The sequence below is a fragment of the Balaenoptera musculus genome, chromosome 1 (assembly GCF_009873245.2).
Source record: "Balaenoptera musculus isolate JJ_BM4_2016_0621 chromosome 1, mBalMus1.pri.v3, whole genome shotgun sequence".
NCBI classification, from domain to species: Eukaryota; Metazoa; Chordata; class Mammalia; order Artiodactyla; family Balaenopteridae; genus Balaenoptera; species Balaenoptera musculus.
In genome coordinates this window covers 87251389-87273226 of record NC_045785.1, presented here as the reverse complement: position 1 = coordinate 87273226, position 21838 = coordinate 87251389, and the positions used below count along the sequence as shown (strand labels likewise).

The 21838-nt window shown below is 39.3% G+C and overlaps 1 protein-coding gene and 1 pseudogene across 3 annotated transcripts in view; both read left to right on the top strand.

The window, feature by feature from the left end:
- Positions 1–21838, top strand: part of PLPPR5 (phospholipid phosphatase related 5) — a 128027-nt gene that overhangs the window by 24847 nt on the left and 81342 nt on the right. For all 3 annotated transcript variants that reach the window (XM_036867913.1, XM_036867921.1, XM_036867904.1), the window contains one exon: positions 16721–16853. In XM_036867913.1, coding sequence (XP_036723808.1) covers positions 16721–16853 — 133 coding nt within the window. The remainder of the gene's footprint in view (positions 1–16720; positions 16854–21838) is intronic.
- On the top strand, positions 8969–9140 carry LOC118887495 (annotated as a pseudogene).

Below are 21838 nucleotides of genomic sequence, written 5' to 3'. Positions count from 1 at the left end.
TCCTTGGGCAGAATTTCATTACATGCCCAGGCCTAAACTAGTCACAGATGAGGCCATCAGGACTTGACAAATCATTCATCCCCTGAGGTTGAGGTGGCCCTGATCCCCCTGAAGATCATGGCCATTAGGGAAGGTTGTTAACAGAGCAAAATCAAGGCTCTGTGAGGAAGAAGGATAGTTAGGCAAGCAACAGTATCTGCTTCCTATAAGTCTGGGTTCAATCCATGTTTATTAAATAAGGTTTTAGTTTTATTTCAAGATATGAAGAATTTTAATTCACTCGAATATTCTAATGCTGTAATGAATTATAAATACTGATCTTAAATAAACCTTTAAAATGATCAGTACTGCACATAGCACGTTCATTTCAACACTGTTTTGCTTAAGTTCATATGGAGAGATTAGAATTAAAGAAAACTTTGAAAGAAAACTTGATTGAGATTTTAATAGCTATCTAAACTGCTGGCCAGAGCACTGTGCTCGGAATTGCTCATTAAGTAGAATTATTTCCTGTTGCTTTTTGAGGGAATGTTTTTCTGAGTATTTGAGTGCTATATTCATAGGATTCAAATACTCATAGGATATCAACTCTCTGTTAACAAATTTACCTTTTGGCACTGAATTGCAGAATTCTCAGAATGCCTGCCAACTATGAAATGTAATAAACAATAGGTCAAAAAAATTATGATTTTGAAATGTCCTGCAGCATCAAGAGGAGTTGGAAAGAGAGGCTGCTAAATGAGAATCCTCTTCTCATACCCATGAGAGGACTCTTGTTCTTTCCACCCAGGGTCTGTTCAGGCTCAACACCTCCCAAGATCCTCTGTGGGTAAATCAGTGGTGGAAGCCAGAGAATTTGGAGCAGTTCTTGTGTTCTTTGCACAGTAGTTAGTACTGTACTCTGTAAATGGGGGCTCGTTCAACCTTCTGAAGTGTTGTCACCAGTCTGCCACACAGATGGTCCCAGTGAGGAGACCCTAGGGAGCCAGTACCCTCTGGGTCAACAGGAGAAGGAGCCAGCACTATTAACATGAAAATATTCCATGCAATAAAAGGGATCAGAAAGACTCATTTTATTTCTGAATGAAACAAAGGGCAGAACAGAGGAAAACTGCTTCTAAACCCGTCATTGGATATTGCTGCTCAGAATTCTGGACGTTGGTGCCAGAGGGCTTCGAGCTGGCATTTTATGTTTTCAGAAACCCTCTTGTTAAGTGCTGAGATGTAATGACTCTAAATATTTTGACAGCCTGCAGTAGGACTCAGGAGAGAGGCACAATCTAAGATTATGCCTGGCTTGGATATTTGAACAAGTTTTCTGAAGGGTAAAGGGTCTGGATAAGATCGAATTCCTCCCAAGTGTAGAAGTCAAGGATTCTTATCTAAGGACAGCTTGTTTACATGCATGTTCAAATATATGTCAACGTTAATCTGAATCTCAGGGGGAATGGTGGTAGGAAAATAGCATAGAAACTGAGTAAGCTGTGTATGGAAGAGATAGTGGACTTCAAAGCCAGACTTCTTTTCCCTTAATAATTTGAATGAATAGAAACATTTTTACATCAGTCCTATAGGCTTCTACTGTTCTATTAAACTCCTGCAAATAAATATATAGTCATTTTTCTTTTGAGAAATAATATGAATCTATAATTTTTATTCAAAGTTTTTAAAATAAACTTCCTGCTAATATTATCTGAACCTCCCACCAAACTGCGCCGTCACCAGTACTTCAAATGACATTTCGGGGTAACAGGCTGATTCTAAAAATAAGATGCAGGAGGCTGGGAAGACGTTGCAGAAATTAATATTCCCAGCCCCACTGCACTCTGCCTACCCATACAGACTGTACTCTTCGTTTGAATGCACTTAACTGTTCGTTAGAACATCTTATCTATAAGCCTCATCTAGCTTTTTTTTAAAGAACAGATTCCAGTATTTGTACTTTATTCAGAAAAGCTAATTGAGGGAAATTATATTCATAAGTGCTGAAGTTCAGGTGAAAAACTTTGCTAGACTTTTCTTCCTAAAATCAAGCTAAATAATAAAAAATATTACAATGTCAAGTTTGACATTGAGTGATAAAGTAGGTTAATATGGATTTTATAAAGTGCTTTGACTACATTCCTGCAAAAATCTTTAATGATGAATATAATATTAAAATTGGAGTTACACTGCCTGGATTTGAATCTCAGGTCTGCCATTAGCTATGAGACCTTAGGAAAATTACTAAACCTTTTTGTGCCACAGTTTCCTTATCTGTAAAAAGGGATAATAATACCTACCTCATAGGGTAGTTGTGAGGACCATATCAAATTGATATACGTAAAGTGTTTAGAACAGTACCTGGTCCATGGTAAGTGCTATGTATCACTTTTTAAGATGACAACAAAGAGGGTGTATTTATGAATTTATATAATAAGTATGTATGTATCATAAGCTTAAATTAAGGGCATTTGGCATAAATAATCAGTTTTCTAAAATGCATTTCCTGTTATATATTGGAAAACCTTACATTGGCTTGCTTAATAAATTCAATGGAATCAGAACTGTTAGGGTTTCACATTTAAGTTATAATTGTACCTTTTCCTAATACGCTGGGAGCAATAAGCTGGAAAGTTACATGTACACCAAATACAAGTGAGACCAGACTGCAAAATGAGCTTATGTGCCAAGATTCATCTCATTCATTTATTTTTGGGTTTCAATCATGCTAGGCTTTGTACATTCTCATCAGCATTTTTAATGACTTGGTAAAGTAGAAGGATTTCCTGCGTAATCAACATTTATTTTTCTTGAGAAAGTATCTTAAAAATAAAGTCCTTCAAATGTCTAGTCTTTTTTTTTTTTTTTTCAGTAAAAATGAATGGCCTTAAAAGACATTTGTCCTGGCAGTCTGTTTAAAGATGAGAGAAATGAAAGCCAAGAAAACCGGAAGAAGATGGCCTCAAGGGAAAGATCTGTATGATGAATTTGAAATTGCAGAGAATACTATTTCTGCTTTCCCAGGCAGAGCTGTCACCTCAAAAGCCTATTTTCATCAAAGGAGAGTGTTACTCAGAGTATCAGAGTTTAGTCTGTTGAATGCATATTCCCTTAATGCGGGTAAGGCACTTGAAGGTGACCACTAATCATTCAGTCCTGTTGTACAACAGAAACTTGTACTTTGATCCAGGAGAAATCTTAACCAAACAGCAGTGTAGATTCTTCGAACTAGCCAAAAAAAAAAAAAATTACTGTCCACTAAAGACAGTAATGAAGGGTTACTACATTGGCTCAGGTCCCGAGATTATTCTCCCCAGATTCAGTTGCCAGCAGGCATTCCAAGGAAGTCCAGTAAGGGAACGTATAACTCGTCTGTACTATAGAGAAGAAATGTCATTCTTTCTTAGCCATCGATTGAAAAGATCAGGTAAATCCCACTATCCTTCCCTGGGTGCTTTTCTGCTACACAGATACGTCTCAAAACACTCCTTAAATGCTGCTTTATTTCCCACCTGTGTCATTTTTCAGGGTAATATTTTTCTCTTTCGTGTGAATTATTACTTGGTCTCTTTTGTTTTAGACATTCTTCTCTCCTCTTCCTAATAACTAGGGAAGTGGTGAATGAGTTCATCATTGCTTTATAAAGTTAACATTTCTCAGCTTTACTTTTTCTAAGGAGCCCTAATTCTTTTATCCAATTATCATAAATAGCTATACTAGCTAATCCTTCCTAAATGTGAATTTTTCTCTTTTTCTTTTTAAAAAAAGACTTTGCTTTTACTTACTCTGCCTAGTGTTTCTGGGATACAACTCTACCAGGATTGTCCCTAGAAGATAGATTGCTAAGATCAAATAAATTTCGGAAAGTTAACAGTTTTCTTTAACAGATTGTCATGCTTTGGGTTATGTAGGAAGGCTAATTGGGAGGAAATTACACTTTTAAATGCAGAAAGTTCAGACAAGAAAGCTTTAGCTACCAGACTTTTCTTCGTAAAATAAAGCAAGATAATACAGCTTTACAATGTCAAGTTGAACTCCAGAACTGGACTTAATGGAGCTGAGTGAGTCCTGACTTCCTGACTTATTACCTGAATGACCTTAGATGAGTCAGATAACTTCTCTACACCTTAGTGTCCTCATCCATAAAATGAAGACAGTAGAGTAATACCATCATAGGGTAGCTGGAAATTATGAATCTTGATGTGCTAATGTGCGCTGTGAGTCTCCAGGAGGGGTTAGAGTTTGCAGCTTTTAGCTGATTTGTTTTTGATCTAGGAGTCTCCCCCCAACCTCCCTAAAAAAACAAACAAACAAACAAGAAAACAAAAAAAAAACTACTTAACATCCTGTTGAACTTAGTTTTAGAAGCACTGACATAGGGACATTTAATTACTGCTTGTGCTTCAAAGGCTCATTTCTAAAAACTCCGTTATCTCCAGGTCCCAAAGAATAAATTTTCTCATGTTGCTTTTTTATTGTTGATAAGAACAGGGGAAATTAATTCAAACATGTATTTTAGAAGAGCTTGAAAGCAAGCTAATAACCTGTATACTAGATTTTATTAATTATAAGCTAGCTCTTTTGAGGAATGACAGGTACACTATAACCGTACTGGCCTACAGATTTGTGAACATGCAGAATTTGACCCTATATGTTAAAATTTTTAAAAAACACTACAAGTATGCAAAATGAATTTATATTACAGTGCTCTTATAATTCATTTTTCTCATAGCTTATGTTCACTACATTTATATGAATGGTTGGGCAAAGTATGGATATCATGTAAAGTTTAATTAGCAGCTATTATTTTAAATAGGAAAGAAGTTTTTTTTAATGGTTTTCACAAGCGTCTAGTCGTTAAAAAAAAAACAAACAAGAATGAGCATAGCATGTAAATCTGTGCCTTGTTAGGCAGACCGTGTTTCCTTTCTCTGCAACCTCATGCTACTCCCCCAACCCCCCAACATAACACACGTATGCACCCCAAGATTAGTGACAGGACTTTCATACTATTCCAACTTATCAAACCATTTTATTATGCTATTTCAGGCATCTCAGATTCCCTTACCACAAACACTAACCCATCACAGATCTGAGCTGGACAGATTCTTCAAGGGCATCTAATGATAGCTAGAATGTACATAGTGCTTACTCTGTGCTGGCTCCTGTTCTAAGAATTTTGTAACAGTTAACTTATTTAATCTTTACCACAGCCCATGATGCATTATTTCTATCATCTTTTTTTTAATAGATGAAGTCACTGAGGCAAGGAGAAGTTATGTGACTTATCTAAGGTCATTCAGCTAAGAAGAGGTAAAGGCAGGACTCAATTCCAGGCAGTCAGGTTCTCAAGCCCGTACTCACTGTACTGCCTTGGAGACACAGGCATGCCTTTCCCGGGCTTGGAGCAAACATTCCAGGTAGTATTTCTCCATCCTCTGCTCTCTGGTCCTCAGGCCCTAGAGAGATAATACTGACCACGCTGCTTAGACTGGATCCCTTTCTGCAAGGGTGTTTGCTCACTCGCATACTCAAGTCCTCAATCAGCACTTACTCCTTATCTCACCCCTTCTTTGTTCATTCACTGGTAGTATTTGTGTATGTGACCGTAGTGGCAGGGAAGTTGGATGTTTCTCTGATGGCCTCCTGCATTTCAGCCACAGTGAGAAGTGCGGTGAGTAGACTCTGAGCCAGAGAATGAGCATGACCTGCTGGGGTGCTGAGCATTGGGTGACCTGTCAGGGTGCTTCATCTCTCCAAGTCTCATGTAAAACATCTGGAAAGTGAGAGCATTGGATTTCTTTTTATTTTAGGCTTCATTTAACCTCTTCTACAATCCCACCCTTCACTACAATGCCTAGAATAGCTCTTTGCACAGTGCAAGTACCTAATAATTATTTGTTCAGATAAATATCTAGAAACCCCTTTTATAAAATGTCCCTGACAAATTTAAAACATGTGGTAATCAGGAGTTTTAGGCTCCTAGAAATAGCCTGTAGAGAGCTTGAGGGCTTATTACAACACTAATGTCTGGAACCCGTGCCCAGAGTTGCCAAGTCAGTAGGACTGGGGTGAGGCCTGAGTTGCATTTCCATCAAGTTCCCAGAGGCTGCTGACGCAGCTGGTGTGGAGACCGTATCTGGGAATCACTGCCCATCGAGCACTCTCAAAAAAACATATCCCTTTCCTCTGGTTTCCCAATTAAAAATGATTTAATAAGATTGTCTCATCCACTGGGTGGTGTGACAGCTTTCATGTGTCTCTTATCCCCTGCTCTCTGCATTTTAACAGGAGTCTCTTTTTAAAGACTACAAACCTTAATTCACAGGAACAAATCTAGTTCTTGGCCTCCTAGCCTTCTATCTAAGCTACCTTTGACCCACTGTTGCACCAAATCTGTCCTCTCCCTAAGGTATTAGGGCCTCCTCGTTGTCGCACACCCACATCTTAACCACTGCTATTAACATGTAAAGCTTAAGAGCACGGGCTCAGGAGGTGGACTGCCTTGGGTTGAGAGGTTGGTTCCTCACTCTATATCCAATCCTAGACACTTTATCTGTGCTTCGTAGTCTTCATCTGTAACTGGATTTCAATAACAGTACCTACCTCATAGGGTTGTTTTAAATATTAAATTGGTAAATATTTGCAAAGCACTGAGAATAGTCCCTAAAACGTCGTACATGCTATGTGTTTTTGAAATCTTTTCTCCCCCACCTTTATTGAGATATAATTGAAATATAACATTGTGTAAGTTTAAGGTGTACAACGTGTTGGTTTGATTCATTTTATATTGTAAAATGATCACCACTGTAGCTGTAGCTGACACCTCCAACCCATCACATGATTACACATTTTTGTGTGTGTGGTGAGAATATTTAAGATCTACTCTTTCAGCAACCTTCAAGTATATAATACAGTATTTTTAGCGATAATCACCATGCTGTACGTTAGACCCCCAGAAGATGTTAATCTTATAACTGGAAGTTTGTGCCCTTTGACCAGTATTTCTCCATTTCCCCAACCTCCCAGCCCCGGGTAACCAAACCACCATTCTACTCTCTGTTTCTATGAGTTTGACTTTCTTTTTTTTTCTTTTCTTTAGATTTCATATATAAGTGATACCATGCAATATTTGTCTTTCTCTGTCTGATTTATTTCACTTAGCATAATGCCCTCGGGGTTCATTAAAGTTGTCACAAAATAGGATTTCCTTCATTCTCATGGTTGAACTCCATTCTGTATACACACACACAAACACACACACAACACATATTCTTTATCAGTTCATCTATAAATGGACACTAAGGTTGTTTCCACGTCTTAGATATTGTGGATAATGCCACACTGAACATAGGAGTGCAGGTAACTTCTATATCCTGATTTCAGTTCCTTTGGATAAATACCCCTCAGAAGTGGGATTGCTGATTATATGGTAGTTCTATTTTTAATTCTTTGAGAAACCTCCATACTGTTTTCCATAGTAGTTGTACCACTTTGCATTTCCACCAACAGTTCACAAGGGTTCCCTTTTCTCCATACCCTCTCATACACTTGCTAGCTCATATTTTTGATAATAGCCATTCTCACAAGTGTGAGGTGATATCTCATTGTGGTTTTGCTTTACATTCCCTGATAATTAGTGATATGGAGCACCTTTTCATGTACCTGTTGGCCATTTGTAAATCTTCTTTGGAAAACTGTCTATTCAGTTCCTTTGCCTACTTTTTAATTGGGTTGACTTTTTTGCTGTTGAGATGTGTGAGTACTTTATATGTTTTGAATATTAACCCCTTATCAGATACATGATTTGCATATATTTTCTCCCATTCCATAGGTTGCATTTTCATTCTGTTGATTGTTTCTTTTGCTGTGCAGAAGCTTTAAGTTAGCTTTTATTATATGTTAAATGTGTCCCAAATTTACCTCTCAGGGTATCACCTTCATGATTTCTATCATGGCTGCATATCCCCTCAACTATGATTTATTTTTTCTTTAAATCAATCTACTCTGCTAACAAATTATTATAAAAGAAAACTTGTATTATTACTGTAAATGGAGCACCGGTATCACTTGATAAATAGAGGGTAACCATAAATTAAATACAGTGAAAACCAATGTCTTTTTATTCTAGCCAGTTATTTTCTGCTGAGTTACTCTGAGCCTGAGACTTATTCCCTTTTTATGAAAAACAGGTAAATTAGCAAGTTCTAGCTGCTGTAACAAATAAACCGCCACATTTCACTGGCTTCATACACTAGAGTTTTTCACTCATGTAACACTCCAGTGCAGGGCTGCTGATTCGGGGACCTTGACTCCTTCCGTCTTGTGGCGCCAACAACTGAGGGACCCAGAAATCTCTCTGCTTCCAGTCAACAGATGCAGGGAGAGAACATGGAGAAGTCACCTGAGTTTTCGCCTTTTTGGTCTGAAACTACCATAGGTAATTCATCCTTTGGTGTAAATCACCTAGAGGTGGGTGTGCAGGGAATGTTGGTCCAAGCTAGGTATCCACTTCCCACAGCTACTTTATAGTATGAAAGTGAGAATACAAGTTTTTGGTGGTCAAATTATGAAACGTAAACAGGTTATAGCAAGGCGTAGCCATAGTTTCTGAATTGCTGGGAGGGATTGTGCAGCTACTTCTTCACTAACTATATTACTATTTTAGTTCAATTAATTCTCCTCTCTCCCAACCTCAATTTCACTCGGAAACTGTTCCAAGAAGTTAGCAACTGCCTTAGTTAGAGAGAGTGAAATCCGTATATACACAGAAGAAACCTGTTTCTCTGTATCGTGACACAAAATTAATGAGATAGTACCCAGTGTAGCTTTTTAGCTCTTAGTATAGCTTAGAACTTTCCTTGGCTAGATGGGAAATGAGCTCTGTCTCTATATATGTGTATATAATAACCAAGAATGCAAAATGTGGTTGATAGGAACCGACATATAAACCCAGTACCCTCCTACATTTTAAAACTTAACTGTGATCGCTTCTCGGCCTTTTGGCTAAGATCAAGTGTAAAACGTAACTGTGTGCCATTACTAAACTTTTATGATTTAAAGTTGTTATTATTATTTGACATATATTTGAAATGTGTGAGACACATGCCCAGTACCACCACACTGATTGCATGATTTCTGCTGCTGTAGTACAATCTGAAATATTTTTCCTGTGCTAATTTCAAACCAATGAAGAAGCATGGATATGTTTGAGTGACCACCAGTTGAAGGGGAGAGGAATTTCTAATTGGGTTTTTATAAATGAAAACATAAAGCTATTTGGAGTTTGACATTTGATGAAAGTCTACTATGATGTTATCATCCTGGAAAAAACTTACTTCTGTATTTTGTCATGCAGAAGTAGGGATAACAGAGGGTCAGCCCCTGGGAGCTGAGGTATGAGAGCAATATTATGTGCTCATAACAGAGAAATTTATACTTAGTGATTTATGATTCACACCTGTATTGTTGTAGGTCGCTTTCATCAGCCAGGTGGAGCTTTTTACTCACTGGCGAACATAGTAAAAGATAAGAAACAGGACTGGATACCAGATCTGTGTTCAAAGATGAGATGGAGGCATTGATGGGTCATTTAGGAAGGGGGACTGTATAGGCCCAGCTCGATAAGCAAGGTAGGGTTCAAGCAGCTTCATAATGTCAACACTGAGTTCAGTAAAACATGATGGAGTGACTCAGAGGGTGGTGTATCATAGGGAGCATAGTACTTCATTTTGGTTGGTCAGTGGACTTTAGGGCTTCCATTTACAGGCTGGGTGAGGTTCAGGAGCACAACTGCTTCCTCCAAGGAGGGAGACTGTCAGGGTGCAGTGGGGACGGGGCTGTGACTCAAGGAGCAGCACAGCTGCTCAGACACAGCTCTGTGAAGCAGTGACAGCCCTTCCGCATCAGCTCCTGAGCCCTTGGTGGGCATCTTATCACATTCCAGATATATTGTCATGGACCACGAATGACAGCAACCTTCCATGGAGGTTGCCTGAGGGCTTCCAATGGAACTGGGGGAACAGGGGCCTTCCCCTCTCTTAGCAGGGGAGGCGTGATGGTGGGATGAGGTTAGTGAGCCCAGATGAGGGGAGCTGGAAGGCAGATGCAAGAACTGCAGTGAGGGTTGACTGCTGTGTTCTTACTGTGCCAGCCTACACCCCCTCTACCAGTAGAGTCTTTTTTTTTTTCTTTTTTCTTTTATTTCCCAGTGAATGGGGAGCTTTTGCTGAGGTGGGGGAGGAATGCCCCCAATGAACTGCTGGCCCATGGGAAGCGGGTTGATTCTCCCCACCAGAGCCACAGGTGTCCTTCCCGATGTTCTACTCCTTTCTCATTCTCTGTAGCCGGCTGCAGCCTGTGGCAGGCAGGAGGAGGGGCTGTGCTTCCTCTTGGTGGGTCTCAGTTAACACTGTTCATCATCTCAACTCTGTCTGGAAACAGCTTTCATTTATAAGTTCACAGAGAAAGGGAATTTTATCAAGGAAAACTACAAAGCTTTTAGCATCTCCGTCTATGGCTTCCATACCCTTGTCCTGTCATGTTTCCCTGTCTCCCACTCCCAGGAGAGAAAGCAACCAATTATGATCTTTCCCCAAGGGCTGCTTTGGGAATCTACTGAAAATGGCAACCAGTGACTCCAGATTAAGAACTCCTTCTTGACAATGGTGAGAAATGACCAAAGCACCAGGTCCTCAGTTACACGTAAGAACCTAATGCATGCAGTAGAAATATGAAGAAATTTTACTGGAAAGAGAACCTCAAAATAATAATGGCAGTGTTAGAAAGGGTGGTGTGAAGCTTTTTTGGTCTTCGTGGGAAGACTGGTGTGTGTGTCAAAAGGATCAGGAAAGTCTTTTTCTATACTCAGTTCTCTTATATCTGGAGATTCCAGGAGTTATAAAAGTGATTTGTGCCCCAGCACCTTTCCCTTAAAGCTGTAGAAATGCTAGGAGTATGGTGGGACTCCAGGATGTAACCTGAGCATTGAGGAGTGTCAGTAGGGATCGGGGGGCTGACCTGGCTTAACCTGGAAAAATTAGAGGAAAAGCTTCCACATTCCTAGGTAAAGGCTGCAGTCAAAATAGCTCTAAATTTGGATTCAGATTCTGGTTGTGCCAGTAACAACCATGTTTGATTTCTTTATTTCTCTCTGGGCTGGTGTCCTTATCTATTAAGGGCAGATTGAGCTCGATTTCATTCATTCATGCAGCCATTCATATTTATTGCTGATCACTGGGCTTTAATGTGGAAATATAAATATAACATTATACAATCCCTGTCTCAGAGAAGCTCTCAATTAAGTGGAGGAGACAGATGTTACTGATACTTGTAAAAGCGTGTGTAAAGTACCATAATAAATATACAAAGTGCTATTGGAACACAGAGAGGGAGGGAGGGATGGGTTGTACCAGGAATAGAGTTGCAGCAGAGTAGGCAGTATGTAAATCATGTCTTAAGAACAGAACTGCCTACCATTGCCTATCTTAAGCGTGGACCAAGTACACAAGCCAGAATGTATGGGAATGCCTGGTATGTTGGGGAATGAAAATGTTTAGCTGTGACTAGAACATAGCGTGTCTGGAGGCTTGTAAGGGAAGCTGAAAAAGATGGGTTTAGGTTCACCTGTAAACAATCTCTTACAACAATTCCTGTTACTCCATTGGCTATGAAGACACACTGGAAATTGTAAATAGGAAATTTGGATCACACACAATTTGAGCAGGGAAAATGCAAGCACAGAGGTGAGTTCTGAGAATATAAGAGCAATACAAGAATATTAAAATGTAAGAGCAATAGAAGTTAACAATTGATAGAGAGAGGCAGAGGAGGGAAATGAAGGTTTCAGCACGGTGTGTAAGGGTGTGAGAGTTTTAGCCTGTGTGTCCAAGTTGGACAGGAGGTTTAGGGTGGGAGACTGGAATTTCACTTTGGATGGGAAGGCTTTGAGGCTTCAGTAAGTAGGTCTGAGCATGTTGAGATGTTGCTATTTGATAGGTGGTTGGAGACCTGCATCTGGAGCTCAGGGGAGAGAGAAATATTTAGGACTTGTTACAGTAGCAGGGGTTGGTAAAGCCTTAGGAGGAATGAAATCCTCTAGGGAGGGCTTCTGACAGGTGAAGAGAAAAAGAACCTGAATAAAATCAGGGAACATAGAATTTAGGTCTGCAGTTCACTGACCAGAGCCTCTACCTCCAAGGCAAACTCAGTCCACTTTAGCCTTATGTTCAGGTCAAGTTGAGAGCTACAAGGAGAAAGGCTATCTCCTTTCCTCTCCTAATACTGTCTTCCCCATAGAGCTTCCATCCAAATCCTCTACATCTGTCTAAGAACTATCCTTCCTTGAAGCGTAGTAAGAATCACCCCCTGTCTTTCTTTGATGCCATGTTAATTTGGGTTCTTCTAGAAGCAGGTACCAAATGTGATTAGATATATACCATATATTTATCAAGGGAAACACTTGTAAAAGATAAAAGTTGCAGAGTGGTAAACCAGAGAAGGCAAGGAGAACCTTCAGACTATGATGGAGGGCTGACCTTTGTGAAGGAGAGGGGGAAGGAAGGAGGATTGGGTAGGAAGCACCTCAGAGTACAGCACAGTTCCAAGAAAGGCCAGAATCATGGGGAGTCTTTATCCCACATCTTAGAGGAATAGACTCACCTGGATTCCCCCACCATGCCTAGCCATTGCCAGGAGGAGCCTGCAGGAAGTGTGGCCTCAGCAGGGACTCAGTATTTGATCCAGAGGAGTGACAACTGGGAGCATCAGACCAAGAGCCTGCCCAGAGCAGGAGATCCTAGTGGCACATTTCATGGCCACCATAGATGCCCTCAGTGACTCAGTGACGCTTCCTAAATGTTCTACTGGCATTTATTGTCCAAACCAGTCAAAAGTCAGCATTTACAGCCTTGCACCATTATTAATTATCTCACCTTGTGTCCGCCCAACTAGATTATAAACCCTTCCTTAAACATCAGTGCAGTGTCCTTAACTCAGAGGCATCTAGGTACTCATCGTAATAAGAATTGTGTTATTTTCATTACTTGAATTTATCTGAGAGTTGTAGCAATGGGAGTTTTGACTTAGGAAGTTGGGATGAAGGAAGTTAAGAAAGAATATGATTTGGATGAGGAGTTCCACAGATGTCACAGTGACGGAGGGAGAACTAGAGCATGGGAAGCAGACATACCCACTGAAGGAAAGCAGACACTAGGGCCTAGGCACATGAATTTGATGAGATGAAGTCCAGGTAGGCAGACAGAAGCCAGTATCCAGAGAACATGGTAGAAAGTGCTAGTCGAAGGGCAAGAACTAGCACGGAGGAGGTCCAGCAAGATATAATGGATGGGAGTTTGAAGTAGACATCACTGCAGCTCTCTTTTTTTTGAGAACTAACCTTTCTACCCACCAGGCAGTTTTCATACACCATATCACACCTTCTTAACCTTGGTTAATTGGACCGAAGAGACACCTGTCTCAAGCTGAACCTTCTGGGAATTTGGAATTGGGGTTCAGTAAATCTAATTTGTTGAATTTTCCTTGAACTGAGCTGACATGTTGAAGCAGGGCTCTTGGAGACTGCTGGAGCACTTGTGTACCCTAGGAAGCAGGAGAAGCGGCTGCAGAAAGACAAGAATGAGTCAGGCATTCAGAGACGAGCTGAGGTGAGAGACAGCATGACTCCAGAGAAGAAGAATGAGACTGAGAGAGTAGTTGCCTGGACTCCTGAGAAATTTCCATCCCTGAACCTAATCCTGTGCCCTTTCACACTAGGTTCTGAGATAACCCACCAACCTTAGAATAAATTCCCTATTCTTAATCCAGTTTGAGTGGGATTCTTTTAGTAGCAGCCAAATAATATTGACTGAGACAGTGTTTTGACAGATATGCTCAAGACACAAACAGGAAACTCAGAAACATGCAATGTGCAGGGATACAGACAAGCAAGAGGTTAGCATTAGGAAAACTGGGAAGAGTATCCCGGACAAAGCAGCTTTTAGTCTGGTAAGTAAATGGGTAACCAATTCAGAGACTAAACATACAGGATCTGCTTATAGGAACTAGGGTAGAGGGTAGAGCCTTCATCACAAGAACAAGGCAGAAAAAGGTGGTTATTAGGAGTCAGGTAAAAGGTCAGAGGCAGATTAAGACCTTCCAATCTATTGAAGATGGGATTCATTCATGCATTCAGTAAGAATTCTTGGGTATCTACTACAGTCTAGGGGGTTTAGTGTGTTAACAGACTGAGTTGTGGGTTCAGTGTACTGTGGGGTGGAGCCAACCCGGGAGTGGAGACCCCATGATAAGTGCTGTGGAGAAGAGAAGGCTCAGAGGGCAGAATCGGGGGGCATCAGTCAGCTCATGATGTGGAGTGGATGATAGAATGTTAGAATTTGGAACATTCTGGGGTAAAACAGACCTGGAAGAAGTTGGAACTGAGAACTCAGAAAGTAACTTCTTTCAAGGAGCAGCAAAGAGGAAGGTAGGGCATGAAAAAGTGATTCAGAATGGAAGATAAGAAGGTGTCAGACACACAGCTTGTCTATTTGTCAGTTTCTCCTAGGACGCTGGTGGCAGCTGATGAACCCATAAAAAATACCTGTTGTGCCTGTTTAGGATGAGCTGCTCGACTTTGCCAAAGTTAAAAATTTTAGGAGGATTTGGAAAGCTATAGATAGACTCTAGCCTTTCCTAATTCAATTCTACCTTACCAGATAGGCAAGACTAAATTCCTTTAAAGTAATTCAGCTCAACATCTTCTGGTTAAACTTTGAACCCTCACATACTTGGAAGAAGAAATATAGTAGAGGAAAAGGAGGTAGAAGGAAGGATAAAAATTAAGAGGTGCCTCATAATCTGTTGCACGTATTGGGATAAAATTAGTCAAACAGACACTTAATCTCCTGTGATCTCCTTCTCTACCTCCCACTCATAATTTTGAATATCTGGTAATCGTAGGTATATCTTTTCACAAAGACCCCAAAATCACTTCTCCAGGGGATGTCAGGGACTCCCTATATAGTGCGTTATTTAACCTTGATAAGATGACGTAAAAGCTAACCTAAACAATGACAAATTAGGAGACATGCTATTGGCTCCGGTTTCTTTTCTCATAATCTTATTTCTAGTGTGGTTGTTTGTGGTATTAAATAGAGTCAGAAGATCTAGGGCTGAGTCAGGAATTTCTGCTTGGCTTCTGACTGGCCTTATGGAGAGCAAATTATTTAACCTCCTCAAGCTTTCACTTCCTCATCTGTAAAATGGTATTATGACACATGACACTTGTTCTAATACCTTGCTGGGTGATTTTAAAGACCATGTATAAAAACTAATGAAATGGTACAAACACCAGTGGAAGGTAGCCAGGTCCTTTCATAAATCACATAGTTGAGTAAAGAATCTGTATCAGAACCTAATTTTTCTCCTCACTAGCTCTGTGGCCTTTGACAATTCATTTGAGTTCTAAGTCTTGTTTTTTTCCCTTGTCAAAGAGGTATGATAATATTCTCTGTTTCATACAGTTTTTATGACGATTAAAATGACATATGTATACTAAAGTATAAAGAATATATTAGTGATTACAATTCTTAATAATGTCCCAGAATAGAATGATACTATTTTGATTATATTTTCTTGTTATAAAAGTATTAATATAATTTTATATTAATATATTTATATCAGATCCTTTCAAGATTCTTTTCTTTTTTTTTTAATAAAAGCATTCTTTTTAAAAAAATATATTTATTTAGTTAGTTATTTATTTTTTATTTGTTTGCACCGGGTCTTCGTTGCGGCATGCAGGATCTTCGTTGCAGCGTGCGGGATCTTTAGTTGCGGCATGCGGGATCTTTTAGTTGCAGCCTGCAGGCTCTTAGTTGCAGCATGTGGGATCTAGTTCCTTGACCAGGGATCGAACCCAGGCCCCCTGCATTGGGAGTGTGGAGTCTTAACCACTAGACCACCAGGGAAGTCCCAAGATTATTTTCATTGAGGTTTGTTCTGATATCTATGGCAGAGTCAAATTTAAATGAGACATAATCACTTAAAAATGAAACTTGAAATTCAATTACAGATAAAAAATGAGTGCATCCTTAAAGCAAAGATCTTTCATATATTTCACTTTTTTTTTTTTTTAGAATTTCACTTTATTTATTTATTTATTTATTTATTTATTTATTTATTCACTTTTGGCTGTGTTGGGTCCTCGCCTCTGTGTGAGGGCCCTCCCCAGCCGCAGCAAGTGGGGGCCACTCTTCATCGCGGTGCGCGGGCCTCTCACTATCGCGGCCTCTCTTGTTGCGGAGCACAGGCTCCAGATGCGCAGGCTCAGTAGTTGTGGCACACGGGCCCAGTTGCTCCGCGGCATGTGGGATCCTCCCAGACCAGGGCTCGAACCCGTGTCCCCCGCATCGGCAGGCAGACTCTCAACCACTGTGCCACCAGGGAAGCCCCTATTTCACTTCTAATGAAGTCTTTTAGAAAGCAAAAATGTTAATAGTCCATTTTTATTCATAATTTATCAGTTTAATACTTTTTTGAATTGAGGGAAATATGGGTTTTATATATATAGGGATAAGGTTATAATAAAAGTGTCTGGTTACCCAAATATGGTTCAGGTTTATATTGAGATTATTACCACTCAAAGGAAGTCCTTTTTTTGCATTTTTTAAAAATAAAAATATTCTACATTTATCCTGGTTAAATTCTAATGTTCTTTAATCTTTTATTTCCTTGGAAGATAATAGTTGGAGAAACTGCTGTGTTTTGCCTACAACTGGCCACAAGGGATTTTGAAAACCAGGAGAAAACTATTTTAACTGGAGACTGTTGCTATATAAACCCACTGGTGAGGAGAACTGTGCGATTTCTTGGTATGTGTTCATTGAATTGTTTTTATTGTTGCTGAAACAGTGTTTATGTATAAGCCATCCTTTAAAATGACCAGCATATTATTTGTATTCGAATATTAGGTTATATTTTCTTTGAAATGTTTCAATTTGGTTTTTAAAAATAAACACTGCATACTATTTTCTCTCCTGTTTTGCAAAACTCCATTTCGTGGTGTCATTTCCATATTATTTTAAGGAAAACAAATCCCACCATACTTGGATATTTAAATTCTAAAAGAAACTAAAAATTACGTAATTAAAAGAAACAATTTACTATGTTTATTAAATTTCAGAAACAACGCTTAGGTAGAAATGATAATCTAGGTTGGTTATCGAACATCAAGAAAGACAAGAAAAATAGCTGGACGAATAAAAGAAATGCTGTATTTGTTAATTATCATAAGTAGCAATCCATGAACTACTTCTGAGGTGTTTTTTTTACAAAAAATTGGTACAAAAAATGGTACAAAAACCATTTTTTACAAAAATGTATTGGTGATTTTATTAGGGGACAAGATTTACTGATACTTTAAATCTCAAATTCTAGCACTAATGATATGAACATTGATGAATTACTGAAAATCGTCTCAATTCAAAAGACACTTGGCCAAGACAGGTTTTTTTAACTGAAACAATAAAACTTAATATAGATGATTATTTCCTGGCTTTATCAAATAAGAAAAAGTGCATCTATATATACTAAATAACATTTAAGATAAATTCTGATCAGTATTAAGATTATGGATACTGTAACCCTTCAATATATTTCTCATATTGATGGGAACAAGATGAAGACTTTGGAGATATTATGCACAGATCACCTAATCCATATATAAACCCACTAAAGACTAATCAAATGTCATCATGCCTTTAAATCTCTCTGGAGATGAAAGGTCTTCATATCTAAGACTTCTTTTTATTGCCATCAACTTATACATCCCCACAGCCCTCATTTATACTGTTGAAGGGATAGCTTTTATATGAAACTTTAAAAGTTATATTTTTCACATGCATCAATACTGTGTCCTTGACCCATTTAATCTTTGCATGAGAATCATTTAATAACAAAATAAGCAATAATATACTCAGAACTAAAGTATTTTGATGAAGTTGAACCTTCCTAAATATTGTTAAATTATATTATGCCTACTTAAGTAAAATATTTTTATTCATTTATGTACATATTTCTAAAGAATATACAGGCATACCTCCAAGATATTTGAGCTCAGTTCTAGACCACTACGATAAAGCGAATATGGCAATAAAGCAAGTCACATGAAGTTTTTGGTTTCCCAGTGCATATAGAAGTTACGTTTACACTCTATTGCAGTCTGTTAAGTGCGCAATAGCATTATGTCTTAAAAAAATACATACCTTAATTAAAAATACTTTTAAAAATTAAAATCACTAAAAAATGCTAAGCATCACCTGAGCCTTTAATGAGTTGTAATCTTTTTGCTGGTGGAGGGTCTTGCCTCAACGTTGACGGCTGCTGACTGATCAGGGTGGTAGCATCTGAAGGTTGGGGTGGCTGTGGAAACTTCTTAAAATAGGACAACAATGAAGTTAGCCACAGTGATTGAGTCTTCCTTTTACAAACGATTTCTTTGTGGCATGCAATGCTGTTTGATAGCTTTTTACCCATGGTAGAGCTTCTTTAGAAATGGTAGTCCATCCTCTCAAACCCTGCTGCTGCTTTATCAACTAAGTTTATGAAATATTCTAAATCCTTTGTTGTCATTTCAACAGTCTTCACAGCACCTTCACCAGGATTAGATTCCATCTCAAGAAACCACTTTCTTTCCTCATCCATAGAAGCAAATCCTCATCCATTCAAGTTTTATCATGAGATTGCAGTGATTCAGTCACATCTTCAAGCTCCACTTCTATTTCTAATTCTTCTCCTATTTCTACCACATCTTCAGTGACCTCCTCCACTGAAGTGTTGAACCCCTCCAAGTCATCCATGAGGGTTGAATCACCTTCTTTCAAACTCCTGTTTAATGTTAATATTTTGACCTCTTCCCATGAATCATGAATGTTCTTAATGGCATCTAGAATGGTGAATCCTCTCCAGAAGGTTTTCAGTTAACTTTGCCCAGATCCATCAGAGGAATCCCTATCTATGAAATGTATTTCTTTTCTTTTTTTTTTTTTTTTTTTTTTTTTTATTTATTTATTTATGGCTGTGTTGGGTCTTCGTTTCTGTGCGAGGGCTTTCTCTAGTTGTGGCAAGCGGGGGCCACTCTTCATCGCGGTGCGCGGGCCTCTCACTATCGCGGTCTCTCTTGTTGTGGAGCACAGGCTCCAGACGCGCAGGCTCAGTAATTGTGGCTCACGGGCCCAGCTGCTCCGTGGCATGTGGGATCTTCCCAGACCAGGGCTCGAACCCGTGTCCCCTGCATTGGCAGGCAGATTCTCAACCACTGTGCCACCAGGGAAGCCCTGAAATGTATTTCTTAAATAATGAGACTTGAAAATCAGAATTACTCCTCATGACCTGCAGAATGAATGTTGTGTCAGCAGACATGAAAACAGCATTAATCTCATTGTACATCTCCATCAGAGCTCTTGGGTGGCCAGGTGCATTGTCAATGAGCAGGAATATTTTGAAAGGAATTTTTTTTCTGAGCAGCAGGTCTCAACAGTGGGCTTAAAATATTTAGTAAATCATGTTGTAAACAGATAATGCTGCCATTCAGGCTTTGTTGTTCCATTTACTGAGAAAAGGCAGAGTATATTTAGCATGACTCTTAAGGGCCCTAGGCTTTACAGAATAGTAAGTGAGCATTGGCTTCACCTTAAAATCACCAGCTGCTTAAGCCCCAAAGAAGAGAGTCAGCCTGTCTTTTGAAGCTTTAAAGCCAGGCATTTTCTTCTCTCCAGATCTGAAAGTCCTTGATGGCATCTTCTTCCAATAGAAGGTTGTTTTGTCTACATCGAAAATTTGTTGTTTAGTGTAGATACCTTCAGTAATGATCTTAGCGAGATCTTCTGGATAGCTTGCTGCAGCTTCTGTATCAGCAGTTGCTGCTTCACTTTGTACTTTCCTGTTATGGAGATGACTTCTTTCCTTAAACCTCATGAATCATCCTCTGCTAGCTTCAAACTTTTCTTCTGTAGCTTCCTCACCTCTCTCAACTTTTATAGAATTGAAGAGAGTTAGGGCCTTGCTCTGGATTAAGCTTTGGTTTAAGGGAATATTATGGCTGGTTTGATCTTCTATCCAGACCACTAAAACTTGCTCCATATCAGCAGTAAGGCTGTTCCGCTTTCTTAACATCCTTCAAGAACGTTTCCTTTGCGTTTGCCACTTGGCTGACTGTTTAGCACAAGAGACCCAGCTTTCAGCCTATCTCAGCTTTCGACTAAGCTTCATCATTTCTAGCTTTGAGTAAGAGTGAGATATGTGACTCTTCCTTTCACTCGTACACTTAGAGGCTATTGTAGGATTTTTAATGGCCTAATTTCTTTTTTTTAAAAATTTATTTATTTATTTTTTTCTGGCTGCATTGGGTCTTCGTTGCTGCACACGGGCTTTCTCTGGTTGAGGCTACTTTTTGTTGCGGTGCGTGGGCTTCTCATTGCGGTGGCTTCTCTTGTTGCAGAGCACAGGCTCTGTGCACGTGGGCTTCAGTAGTTGTGGCTCACGGGCTCTAGAGTAGTTGTGGTGCACGGGCTTAGTTGCTCCACGGCATGTGGGATCTTCCCAGACCAGGGCTTGAACCCGCGTCCCCTGCATTGGCAGGCGGATTCTTAACCACTGAGCCGCCAGGGAAGTCCAATGGCCTAATTTCAATAATGTTGTGTCTTAGGGAATATGGGGTCCTGAGGAGAGGGAGAGAAATATAGGGGAACGGCTGGTTGGTGGAGCAGTCAGAGCACACACATTTATCAGTTAAATTCACTGCCTTGTATGGGTGCAGTTTGTGCTGCCCCAAAACAGTTACCATAGTAACATCAAAGATCACTGATCACAGATCACCAATAACAAATATAATCAGAATGAAAAACTTTGAAATATTGGGAGAATTACTAAAATGTGACATAGACACGCAGAGTGAGCAAATGTTATTGGAAAAATGGTGCCAATAGACTTGCTCAACACAGGGTTGCCACAAGCCTTCCACTTGTAAAAAAAAATGCACTCTCTGTGAAGCCCAATAAAGCGAAGCTCAGTAAAACGAAGTCTTCCTGAATGGCACACAGTAAAGTATGCTTTTAAGTCTCTGCATGTTTCTTACTTCTTATATGATTTTATAAAATATTTAGGAGTGCTTGGTTTGTTTCTTGTTTCCTTGTTTATCATGATTTGGATGTTTCTAGTTTGTTATAATAAAATGGAAGCTTGTGCGCAAAGCATTACTGCATAATAGGACATCACTCTTCATAGTGACTTTATTCTGGAGGTCAGCACAGTGGATACACTCATGAGATCTCACTTTAATAAGTATCTTTGTAGTTAACTTCAATATTGGCCTTGGGCCTGATGCACTATTTTAATTCTACAGCACATTTGGGAACTTTACAAGTATCGAGAGACATTTCCATGTCCTTATCAAACATTCCTCTGTATTTTAAACAGTAAAACTTATTGTACCAGATAAAAAGAATGGTTTGGTTAAATAAAATGAGTACATCTTAGCCTAGATTTCAAGAGAAGAGAGGTGAAGACTTGACATTTAGATTCCCATGCTAGACCATGAGATTTGGAAAGAGAGAGTATATACAGTAACATTTTATTGAGCTTTGTTCTTTTCCATTTCTCTGCTTCTGCCAGATTTCTGATTTTAGTAACATTTACTTGTATGGCTCATGGAATGCTGGTAAGATGTAAAGAAAGCTTTTCATTGCTTCCTTGTAAGTTTTTTCAATAGAGAACTAAGGTATTTGTTTCATGGTGGTTTGTATGCACATAGAGTTTTGCTATGTGCAGGTTTGGGTGCAAGAACCTTGCATAATGTTAC